Source organism: Nicotiana tabacum, chromosome 20, assembly GCF_000715075.1.
Source record: "Nicotiana tabacum cultivar K326 chromosome 20, ASM71507v2, whole genome shotgun sequence".
NCBI classification, from domain to species: Eukaryota; Viridiplantae; Streptophyta; class Magnoliopsida; order Solanales; family Solanaceae; genus Nicotiana; species Nicotiana tabacum.
Genome location: NC_134099.1, coordinates 16,694,124 through 16,706,925, shown reverse-complemented (window position 1 = coordinate 16,706,925; position 12,802 = coordinate 16,694,124). Strand labels below are relative to the sequence as shown.

The following is a 12,802-nucleotide window of genomic DNA, read 5'->3' as shown; positions in this document are numbered from 1 at the left end:
TGGAAATTTCACTTTCTTTTAACAACTTTCCATTCCTCCTACTCCTACCTTAACATATAGTATAAACATTTATATTAAGCCTTATTTCATCCACGTTCAAGAAAATTAAACCGCGGTGTATTGTTGTCAACTCATATATATATATAGTCGCACATACCAGCAACAAGACGACTATCTAAATTTCAAATGGGCAATTCATTAGCATGTTTTTCTGAGAAAAATCAAGCTACAAAAGTTAGAAAAAGCAACAAAAATGGAAGATCATTCAATGGTAATGTTCCTCCTCCATGTATCTCAAGATCAACGAGTCGAAAATCGGATAGAATTTATCCAAATTCTTTGAGATTTGATCAGGGTAAATGTGATGATGATTTTATTAGAGAACAAGCTCGAGTTGCTGCAGCTTTATTACTACAACATCATCAACAAAATGGAACACTTAGTCAATTTGAACGTTCAGTTTCTCTTAGAGACAATTTAACTTCCTCTAGGAAGCAAAGTAGGATTCCTAGAAGCTCGAGTTGTCGTGCCAGATCTCTCTCTGATTCAATTCCTCAGCATCTGGAGCTTCTTAATCAGGTTTGTCTTTCTATATTTGCTCCAAAATATTGGTAATTTACACTTTTCAAGGGTCAGGCAGACCTAGGATTTGAAGTTCGTAAGTGCACTTTTTGATTCAACCAAAATCTACTTTGTATATAGGGTGTCCACTACTAATATATCGATATTTTTAAAAAATATATACTTATATACATAAAAAATGGATTTGTCGTTTTAGTTTCTGTCATTTGTATTTTTTTTGCCGGAAATTTGATCTTCGGGTCATTTGTATTCGCTGAGTAATTCACACATAACTCAGTTACTTTAATATGATAAAAAATATTTCGTGACTTTAGTGTTATAGCGGATAAAAGTCAGTTGCTTTAACGCAATAAAAAGTAGTTTTGTGACTTTACTATACTAGGTTAGAGGATAAAGTTCAGTAACCATACCTGAAATTAGTTCCAATACGCTAAATGACAATCAGAAATTGGGCAGCCCGGTGCATAAAGCATCCCGCGTCCAGGGAAGGGCTGCACCCTAAGAGGGCATGATGTACGCAGCCTACCTGATGCAAGCACTAGTGGCTGATTCCACAGCTCGAACCCGTGACCTATAGATCACACGGAGGCATTTATACCGTTGCTCCAAAGCTCCCCTTCAAATGACAATCAGAAACTACATGAATAATACTGTAGGATAAAGAAAATTTCCCTCAAAATATTCAGAAGTAGTTTAGCTGTAGTTTAATGTAGAAAGGTGACTCTTTGCAATGTGAAGAGTAATAATAAAGAAAATTTTCTACATTGTTTTATAAGCAGTAATATTTCTGGGCAGTATACATAGAATAGATATATGATAACATGTTTTTGATCTTTTTCAGGGTACAAATGTTGAAAATTTGAAGAATAAACATTTTGTTCTTGTACATGGAGGTGGTTTTGGTGCATGGTGTTGGTACAAAACTACAACACTACTCAAAGAAGCTGGATATCAAGTTGATGCTATAGACTTAACTGGTTCTGGTGCACATTTCTTTGACTCCAACAACATTACTACTCTGTCACAATATGTAAAACCTCTCACTGATTTCCTTGAAAATCTCGACGATGGCAAGAAGGTTTGATATCTTGGCTTCGGTTTTCTTAATATCTTGTATTGTTATTATTTGCTGTCAGTGATTCTTTCATCTTTTTTTTAGCTGAGGGTTTATCGGAAATCGTCTCTGTGCCCTCCCAGGGTGGGGTAAGGCTGTGTACATCCTGCCCTCCCCAGACCCCACTTGTGGAAATCCACTGGGTTGTTATTATTGTTGTTGTTGTACGTTCAGATATTGACAAAAAAATGATCTTTTCTTATGCAGGTCATATTAGTCGGGCACGATATAGGGGGAGCTTGTATTTCTTATGCAATGGAATTGTATCCATCAAAAGTTTCTGTAGCAATTTTTGTTGCTGCAGCAATGCTGAAGAATGGACAGAACATACTCGATATGTTCTCCGTACAGGTTGGTTACATTAATTATACGAAGATTATTAGTTATATGTATGATTTAATACCATAAACCAAACACAGTATAAGCGAGACAGAAGTTTAAATGGATATTAAATTTGCTAATTTGCAGCTTGGATTGAACAATCTATGTCAACGCGCTCAAGTTTTTCGCTATGCAAATGGGAAGAATAATCCTCCAACTGCTATAGATTATGACAAGACATTACTCAAGGAGGTGTTATTCAATCAAACACCAACTAAGGTATTGATTGAGTTATATACATTGCTAAAGAAACATTTATGTATTTCTCTGATCCTATGTTATGCTGCGACTATGCTGGCCCGAGCCGGTGGTTTTTCGAAAACAACCTCTCTACCTGCACAAGGTAGGGGGTACGGTCTGCGTACACAATATACTCCTCTGACCCCACTTGTAGGATTCCACTGAGTTTGTTGTTGTCGTTGTTTCTTTCCAATTTTGTCTCATTGTGATAGAGAAAGGTGTTTTAATTTTGACATTTTGCTATTAATTTCAGGATGTTGAATTAGCATCACTATCAATGAGGCAAGTTCCCTTTGGACCACTAACAGAGAAGCTTTCACTTTCTGCAACAAATTATGGTTCTATTCCAAGATTTTATGTCAAAACACAAGATGATTTTGCAATTCCTTCATCTCTTCAAGAAGTTATGATAGATTCAAATCAACCTGAACAAGTTTTCCAGATTAAAGGCTCCGATCATTCGCCTTTTTTGTCGAAACCTCAATCTCTCCACAAGATTTTTGTAGAAATTTCCAATATTCCTCCAAAAATAAATCTCAAAACCACCTAAATAAAGATGTATAATAGCCAATATGATTCTTTTTCCATGACATATTCCTATATATGTACATAATAAATATATGATCATCACACATATATAGCATGAAATCTTTTTTGTGAAATTCCCAATTTTCATCATATTCTTTCTTTTTTTTTTCTTCCGAGAAGGGCAGCCTTAGCGTAACTAGTAAAGTTGCTGCCATGTGACTAGATGGTCATGGGTTCGAGCCGTGAAAACAACCTCTTGGAGAAATGTAGGGTAAGACTGCGTATAATAGACCCCGCGGGAGCTGAGTGCGCTTCTCCAAGAGGCTTATCAAGAATGAAAAGTGAGAAAAGTCGTCTTATGTAACTCTGTAACACTTAATGTTTGATCATATTATCTAATGAGTATAGCACGAATGATTCATATAGCGGACTCCAACTTTTGTATCTTTGTGAAGAAACATACCCTCTTTTATTCATATTACTACAATAGTTTGAAAATGTTCTAACGAGGAAAACAATCATGATAACACGCGCAAAGGCGAATAGCAGAGCCAGGAATTTTTTCACAATAAGCAACAGGATGAAGTCCATTGTAGTCATTACGACACTGCTTCCAGCAACAATCTTTGTTGCAGTACTTCTGGTTGCAGGGACCTAACTGAGCCAAGCACTGATACTGTGGCTTGCCGTGTGATTCAGGTAATATTTTACGAACTTCTCCCTCTTCGCCTACTCGTGTGGGCGCCTTCGCCATGTTGGTAGCTGCTACTTTACCTATGAAGAAAAAAAAAAAAATCATTAGCTAACCATAAGATGAATAAGGTTACAAGAGTGAGATAAAGTTAGCTCAACTAGTGTGATGTTCAAAAGCGGATTTGAGACGGTTTGTGTGGCTTCAAATAAATTCATTGTTTTCAGCTTGAGCTACATATAGATGTATGAAAAATATTACTATATATTATACATATAATAAAATCACATTTATTTTGAATCCGTTAGTTCTAGGTCATGCATGTATTCACCTCTAAGATTGAATATAAAAATAATCTTTTTTCTTTTTTTTTTTCGCTTAATCGTTCTAACAAATAACAACCTACAATAATTATTTTTAAAATTGTAAAAAAAACAATCTGATACACAAAGTATTCCGCATTCACGTAGAATCTGAGGAAGGCCCGCATCCCTAGAGGTGTAATGTAGACAACCTACTCTAATGCAAGTATCATTATTAAAATTGTCGTTATGAAAAACTGGAAAAAAAAAGGGAATGAAAGACGAGTACATAAAAATGTATATCACCTGATGGGAAAATGAGAAATAGGAAAATGAAAAGAGTTGGTGAAATCACTGCCATTTTTTTTGAGTATAATATAAAGATCTTTTTCCAAGCTGGAAGTTAGGTAGAGAGATTGCAATTTCACTTTGCTTTTATATATTAGGCAAATTGTTGGACTCCCTTTTTGATTTATGTTAATTTTTATTCATTAAGGAAAATATCAACCATATCCAAAATTGAAATATCCTTAGAAAAATGGTAAAAAAATCAATAATTACTGAATTCAAACTGAGTTCACACAAGATATGGCAAGTTTATTTTTCTTTTTTGTGCAGATACAATGTTTAGTTGGGAAGTTTGTGTTATTAGGCAGAAGTGAAGATAAATGGAGATTAATTTAGATTTTAATTCTCAAATTGAAGATACCTAAGAATTAATGATTAATTCTTAGCTCTTTAAACCTGAGATATTTGCCTCTAAAAGATAATGATTAGTGTAACATTTTGATAAGTATCTATATCTATATCTATATATATATAATAAAGTTGGAAAAATAAAAGATGATGTAGTATGTTTCTTTGGTCAAGGATCACATTTATCCTTTTTCTTAGATTTTATACCTTTTCCCTTCTTTTTGCATTTAAATTTTGTTAACAATTAAGCATGCCTCTTCATTTCTTTCATCATTAATATACTACTAATCTCTTTTCCTAAAACGTTTTCTATTCTTTTTTTTTTTCTGTTACAATTTTTCAACCACTCAAACATCATCATTGTTGCTATGTATTCCTTCCCTTTAAATCTCTCTGCTTTCTTTCTATGCTTTAGTTTTTTTCCAATAGCTCAAAAATAATTTCAATGCTCGAGGAGTGTTCCAATATAAGTATTTTGCTTTCCAGATATCCAATTCTAATCCTATATTATTTTGTTTGCTTTACTTGATATCCTCTGAGATTATTAGTTTGTGCAATTCATGTTTGGTTTTCTCTATTGAATTTGAATTTGGAAGTAGTAGCTTTGGACTTTTTTTTATTTTTATTTTACTGCCCTCCCAGTGAGTGGAAATGAAAATGGAGAAGGGACTATGGCTAACCAGAAATTGGTAGAAGAATACCAATTACCAAGTATGTCACTATTTGTTTTGTTTAAAATATATCAGTTTCATGGACCCTGTTGAAATAAGATTATAACTATGCACCAATAAATTGACGTCTTGACCATTCTTCTACTCTGATTTTTAATTCTCATTTCTCATAAGTTTTTTTTTTCCATATAATCCTTGAAGTTTATCGAAAGAATTAAGAGTTTCAACAACACTTTATTTTTATATTTCTTTTTGCCGATTGCTTTTGATTGTTATAATGTATGAAAATTACCACATAACTGAATATTGATATGATCTGCAGATTGCTTGGATGAAAAATTTGTCAATCTATAATCTTTGGAGGAGAATTGGAGCAACATCAAGTAATTGACTTTATAGATTGTGGTAAATAATTGTGATTCCTTTTGAATTTTTCCATGGGAAGAGAGAAGCAATTTTTTTTATTCTTTGTAATTGTGTAGTAACATAAAAGAATAATTACATGAGTTTCTTTGCCTTTTCTATCTAGTGTAATAGGTTTCTGAAGTTTTGTAAAGACAAAATACATAAGTAGCCACCCAACCTATACCCCAAATCCCTGTTACACACTTTTTGATGACGGATATCATATTACACACGTAACCTTTTAAAATTATGTCTAGTACACACTACTTTTTTTCTTGACCAATTTTTCAGAATGTGTAATATCACACACCAATAACATTGTGACACGTGTTAATAATTTTTTTTTTTAAAATAAAATACTTAAATTTCTCTTGACCAGTTTCTCTTTCCTGTTGTCTTTATCTTTCACAAGAAAACTAGAGGCACCACCATACTTTCATTCTTCTCTTTCTTTGAAGACCCACTTTCTTCATCATTTTTATTCTTCTTTACTACTATTTCCCCTACTCTAAAATTTTATCACCATTTTTTGGTTTCTAGATTTTGTTTGCTATGGAAACACCATTTTTACCGAAGGGTGTTGCCACTGTAATAGTGGCCGGAAAATGGAGGTCGCCATCATTTGCATTTTTTAAACAAACCAGACCAGACCTGAACGAAGAACCACCAACTTGCCGGAAAGATCTGAGAGCTCTACCCAGCCGGAGAAGATTGACCTTATCGGTCATGATCTAACAGTGAATGTAACGACCTGGAGGTCTCTGTATTGCTTGAGGTCGTCACTGACGTTACAAGTTAAGGACGAGATCTACTTAAAGGAGATGAAAGGGGGAGGAGATGGCCGATGGGAGGCGTGGGAGAGAAAAGAGAGCTGTGGTTGTCGCCAGATTCCCAGGACGGTAAGGGCTCCAAATGGGGAAGAAGGGCCTCAACATTTTTTTCTTATCTTTTAACTAATAATTTAAGAAAATTAAGGAGAAAAAAAAAAGATTTAGACACGTGTGCTTATATAAGTATTTGGACAGATAATCAATAGGTTTCACGCGCTCAGGTTTTTTTGTTAAACACACGCATGCCATTTGTCATAAGTAGTGTGTACTAGACATAATTTTGAAAGGTTAGATGTGTAATATGATATTCGTCCTCAAAAAGTGTGTAACAGACATTTGGGGTATAGGTTGGATGACTACTTATGTATTTTGCCTTTTGTAAATGTATATTTTAGTGAAAAGTAGTAAGATTAAAGAATTCACATTTCTTTAAAATTCTTTAGCTAATTATTTATATATGTAAATATAATATAATATAAAAAATTTGTTAATAAAAGTTTTTTAGTTGATTATCTATAAATGTAAATAAAATAGTTGTTATGGTTTCGACCTTTCATATTCCGTATTTTTGGACAACCTTTCATCATAATCCATATTTATAAAGAATAAAAAATTCTTACAATTGCAATGGCTCTATCCGCGAGTTTCTTACCTTATCCTCTAGCCATTCAAATTGCTTCTTCAATTCTCGCTTTCGTTAAGAATATATTGAGTTAGGCTTCTGTATTGGCTATGTTTCAACGAAACTTATACTGATTTTTATTTTGGGAATTACTTTGTTTTTTACTATTTTACAATTGATATTCTTGAAAAGAAAATTAACTAATTCAATTTAGGTCCCGATATATGTGCTAACAGAAAGTGCCAACATTAATTGTTAAAATAAGATTATGAGAATGATATTGGAAACAAATTAATTATACTACTAGGCATTAGCTGTGTTGCAAGATATATGAAATCAAATTAAATGAGTATCAAATTCGATGAGTTACTCAAGTTTAACGAGCAATTTTGTGAGGTTGGACATGTCTTTTGAAAAGCATAAGAAATGCATATTGCATACATGTGTATTCTATGATTATGAAAATTTTGTGCTAGATATTATACATTAAAATCTAAAAAATGAGATTTAAATATTTGAGAGAGAACAATCAACCACGAGAAATTATTTATTTCAAAACTTATGAAAAATATACAAACAATAAAGTTGGTCAAAGAATACCACCTCGGCATCACCAATTGGAGGTCTTAGAGACTGACCATTTAAACTTTTACATATTTAACTTCTTTTTTTTTAAACTTTTGTGATATTTTTTTTATATATCATTCTTGAATTGGAGTTTAATATTTTTAAAAATTTAGATGATATGAAGTACATATGTAATGAAAATATGACTTTAGTGATATTTTTTATCATCGCGCTTGGATAAATTCACTAGTTTATTATATTTTCAAGTATATAATGCTAGCATTCATAACCCTATTGAGGAGTAAAGGAGAGTTACAATAAAAATTTATCCACGCCCGAGTTTATGTCAATTGAATGATTGCACGGTTTGCCGCTGCATATACATTGCTATGACTTAAACTTAATTAATCAATATTTCTACCTCATTTTTATATTTAACTATAATAAATTGACGTTGTAAAATTTACTCCACCGGATGTTTACTTTAATCCAATAATTAAATGACATGTATCTTTATATACATTGTTATGACTTAATCATAGTTAATTTACATGATTTTTACCTTACTTTCATATTTTTAACCATATAAATTATGCGATTTAATATAAATACCGAGTGCGAATAAATTTTCCGCAACTTGGTATGACTGATTCACTTCCTATAAGATAAATAAATAATTTTTCTAAAAATTAAAATCTGGATTAGAAAACAACACTAAAGCAATGTCCAGCAAAAGTCAATATATAGGACAAAAATATCCCACACCGTTAATAAATCAGCTTTTATTCTCTTTATATTGAATCCACAAGCACGTTGGTACAACTTGACTGCAAGACGACGTGAATGGGCTTGGGCCTGCTCTTTGAGCGGGTCAGGACCCAGGAAAGTCCCCGGGTCGTTTCTGCAGAGATGCAGGGTCGGAAACGGGTTAGCTTCACGGGCTTAGGAGTTCAATCTTACACTTGTGAGATGGGCAGAGACGAGGTGGAGCCTTATGGACTCCTACCGGAAGCGTTATTGGCCGATGATTACAGTTATTCACGTGGTTCAGTCTATAAACTGGACTAACTGAACGGGGCTTATGTTCTTGCAGTCATCCTTTTTTAGAAAAATAAAAATAGTAGCAAATTGTGCTAAATTTTTTTTGAACTTTTAAGGGTGTTTTTGTTCAAATTTTATTTTTACATATTAAAAGTGGCTAAATTTCAATTACTTTTGAAACTGTAGCGAATTTTCAACTAGCAGTTGTAAATCAGGGTATTTCTGATTTTGTTCTCTTTTTTGTTTTGCACCTTTTGTTTCCGAAATTAAATCTTATTAAGACGTGTGACATGTCGTATGTACATATGCACATTCACTATATAAATTTTATTTGTTACAATATTAATGATTTTTTACACATTAATTTATATACCGTATTAAAAATATTATACAAAAAGAGAAATAATCTTTGTGAAGAAAGATATCATGTTATCATATTATATTTTATGAAAGTGTTCTAAATGAGGAAAACAATCATGATAACAAGCACAAAGGCGAAGTGCTTGACCAGGAATTTTTTGACAATAAGCCACAGGGTTAAGTCCACTATAATCATTTAAGCATTGTTTTGTACAACATTCTGCATTGCAGTATTTAGTGCTACAATTGAGCCAAACACTGATAATTTGATATAATAATTTGTGACCGTCTACTTATCAATCTTACTAGCTGCTACCTTACCTGGGAAGAAAACATTATTATAACTTAATATTGGACATTAGTTATTTAATTATGCAGCGATTATTTTTTCTTATGCGTCCAATCAGGCATTATATTATGATCAGCCAACTGACCCAATAGAGGTAACTATGAGGGTGTTTGGCTAAGCTTATAAACGGGTCAAACCGGCTTATAAGTACATTTTGATTTATCTACGTGTTTAGTAAATATCTAAAATGCTTATAAGTCAAGTGCTTATAAGCTAAAATCAGTCATAAGCCATAAGTCATAAGTCATAAGTTGGTCACCCCCAACTTATGGTTTTTCAGCTTATAAGCACTTCTAGTTTGACCAAGGCTTTTACCAATTTATCCTTAATAATATTTTTAATTCACAAAATATTTTTCCCAAAATAAATTTTGTATATATATTATATTACACAAATTTTACATTTTTTCTGCTACCGAATATAAATAGTTTCTGACGCCGGCTAAAAGTGAAAAAAAAAACATTTGTTCCTTAAAACATAGAAGCTAACAATAACCATTTGCTAAATCTTGTGATTATGATATATAAGAAAAATGAGGAAGAAATTAAATGGCCATACAGAATAAATAAGAAATGTATATTACCTGATCCAAAAATGAGAAATAGAAAAAACAAAAGAGTTGGTGAGATGAGGGACATCTTCCTTTGAGTACCAAAATCTTTTCAACCGGAAAACTCAAGGCAGGCAGGACTATAGGAGAGTGCACCTTAATTTTAAGTATTTATTTTAAGTACTCCACGGATTTATAGACTTTAGGGATTTTGTTGACTTAATTCCCTATTTATTTTAAGTATTTATTATTAATTAAGTCATCGTCTAGATCAATAATTATAAAGAATTTTTTTAGAAAACTAATATTTACTTTATAAAAACTATTCATTTCGAGCAGAGTTCACATAAAATGTGGCAAAACAATTCCTATTTTTAATCAATTTTTTGGGCCGTCGAACAATGTTATTTCTTTTGGTTTCTCACTTGGTATTCGGTATTGATTAAATCCGAATTCGCATAGGGAAGTCCCATATTAGGGATAAAGCGTTTTCTAGCAAAGGAGAGTTCATACCCACGACTCGAACCTCAAACCTGTGATTAAGAATAAAAAAGTACTTACCACTCCATAAAATCAATGTTGAAGTGATAATGTTTGTATTATTAGGCTGAATCTAAGGATTACTGGAGATTTCTTAAGATTTCAGTTTTCAATATTAAAGATGATTAAGAATTAATGACACTCCTAAACGATAATGAGTGCAGTGCTAATTTGCATTTCTCTAAAAATAGAGTTGCCACTTTCCACTTAATATTCACGTACTCTCAATATAAAAGTAATTCAATTACAAAAATGTAAAAAAGAGAAAATAGAGACAAGAGGGACAATGACATCTAGATCAACAATAATAATTAAATATAAGCGATATAATTTGGTTTATCATATTTCATATCCCTAATTAACAATCATGGTAACAATTACATAAACGATATCCAGGAATTAACTCGCAAATTGCATATGGATTTTGTGACTTAAAGTTGTCATAACAATTCTGTTCACAACATTGTGTGTCGCAAAGCTTGCCACAGAGGCCCAAACCAGTCATGCACTTCTCATTTGGGATTGCGTCATTGCTCGCTAGCACCATTGAACCTATTAGAAAAATAAATAGTAAATATATATCAAAATAGGCATGACACGAAAAAATTTATATACATAAAAGATATTGTATAAGTACAAGATTCCTCGATAGGGCCGTCTAAGGGTAGGGTATTATCCATATCCGTAGCGATCCGTACCGGTACCCAGTGGCGAAGCCAGGAATTTACTCAAGGGTGTTCAAACTTGAAAGAAGTGAAAAAAATCTCCGAGAAAGAGTGTTCAATTTGTGTTATATACCTTTAAAATCTAATATTTTACCTATACATGCAGTGTAATTTTCCGACGAAGGGTGGTCAGTTGACCACCCTTTACAACATATTGCTTCGCCCATGCCGGTACCGATACCGGATCGTGTCACTCCAATTTGGGATAGGTGTGAGGGATTTGTGTGAAGGGTAAAGGTAAGGGTGATGGTAGGGTACCCGAAAAAATACCCTTAGTACCGATACGTTAAGTACCCTTAAGGTACCATACCGGTACCCAACATTTTTTTATTTATTCAAATCTAGCCCTTTTTGTACTGTTAGTCGCTTTTAAACTCTAGTCGTTGGTAATGGCAACAAATGGCTATTTTTGCCTCCCTAGCCGTTGGAGACTACCATTTTATTCAGAGATCGGATTAAAGCGAAATGAAGAAACTTTAGCCTTTCAGAAATAATTCAAGAAGACGACCATACATTTAATGAAATACTATTTACCGGAGATGGCGGAGACGCAGACGAACAAGTGCTATCAATTCCAACCGAAGAACCACAAAAAATTATTGAACAATTATGTAAATCGTTCAAAAGAAATATATAATTTTATTTTTACAAGTGTTTGAAATATAAATAAATATTTGTAACTTGTATTAGAAATCTAATGTTTACATTGAATATAATAAAATAAAAGGCACTTCATAGCTTTGAATTTTTTTCATTGTTTGTATTTAAATATAGTTTTTTAATTTTTAATTTAAAATTAACCCTAAGTACCGGTACCATATCTTTAACTTGTGCCCTTAAATCCCCTTAAGAAAAGTACCCCTTCCCTTACCGTACCTTCCTCGTATCCTTAACCCTTAAGAACCCAGTACCTTCCCCTTAGACAGTCTTATTATTCCTAGGGTGTCTAATCTTATAGTTATCTTACTAATTACTATTATTATATCAAGCGATTATCAGAGCTGAGTGAGTATTCTGAGACGTTAATGAAAAATCAGGCTTAGAATTAATTAATGTCGAAAGATAAATATATCATACCTGATGCAACAATGAGGAGGAGAAACATGCATAAAGTGGTTGAGGAATTGGCCATTTGCCTATGAGGGAAATGTGTCAAATTAATCTTTTGAATTGGAATACCAAAGACTGTTGCAAATTATTTATCTTGTTAGGGGCATAAATAGAGTGCACAATCTATAAAGTTTGAATTAGTAAAAAAATTCCTGAATTGGATTTTTCTCATCTTAGGTTAGAAATCTGTTTTGGTTTTGTATTCCAGCCAAATGGAAAGAATATGATTTTTTTATTATTTGGTCAATGGGTAAAATGGAAAGAATATGATGTTTTTTACTAATTTATTTTTGTCAATGAGCTAGTCACATACAAAGAATATGAATTTTTTCATTCATTTATTTGGTCAATGAATCAAATAGGAAGTATGATGTTTTTATTACTATTTTGTTTAATCTTAAATTTTGTTTGATATGGTTGAGTCAAACCGGGGGAAAAATTCGATTGTGGTTTGGTATTGGAAAAAATCCGATCATAATTGGTTTGGTTTGATTTTAA

The 12,802-nt window shown here is 32.5% G+C and overlaps 1 protein-coding gene and 1 long non-coding RNA gene across 2 annotated transcripts; one reads left to right on the top strand and one right to left on the bottom strand.

Moving 5' to 3' along the window:
• Nucleotides 1-78: 78 nt before the first annotated feature.
• LOC107778030 (putative methylesterase 11, chloroplastic) lies at nucleotides 79-3,266 on the top strand. The gene is made up of 5 exons (XM_016598212.2): nucleotides 79-579; nucleotides 1,424-1,660; nucleotides 1,904-2,047; nucleotides 2,165-2,296; nucleotides 2,571-3,266. Exons 1-5 carry the CDS (start codon nucleotides 187-189, stop codon nucleotides 2,865-2,867), a joined length of 1,203 nt encoding a protein of 400 aa, XP_016453698.1. The 5' UTR covers nucleotides 79-186; the 3' UTR covers nucleotides 2,868-3,266.
• A 7,495-nt stretch (nucleotides 3,267-10,761) lies between these two features.
• LOC107778031 (uncharacterized) lies at nucleotides 10,762-12,386 on the bottom strand. Its single transcript, XR_001646312.1, has 2 exons — nucleotides 12,272-12,386; nucleotides 10,762-11,021 (listed from the first exon to the last, which is right to left on the bottom strand). It is a non-coding gene; the product is annotated as an uncharacterized LOC107778031 (long non-coding RNA).
• Between the last annotated feature and the right edge of the window lie 416 nt (nucleotides 12,387-12,802).

Bases quoted from the DNA above. Each gene is read 5' to 3' on its own strand.
- LOC107778030 (XM_016598212.2), top strand. From the start codon at position 187: ATGGGCAATTCATTAGCATGTTTTTCTGAGAAAAATCAAGCTACAAAA. The intron at 1,661-1,903 runs GTTTGATATCTT...TTTCTTATGCAG, and splicing joins ATCTCGACGATGGCAAGAAG to GTCATATTAGTCGGGCACGA. The intron at 2,297-2,570 runs GTATTGATTGAG...TATTAATTTCAG, and splicing joins TCAATCAAACACCAACTAAG to GATGTTGAATTAGCATCACT.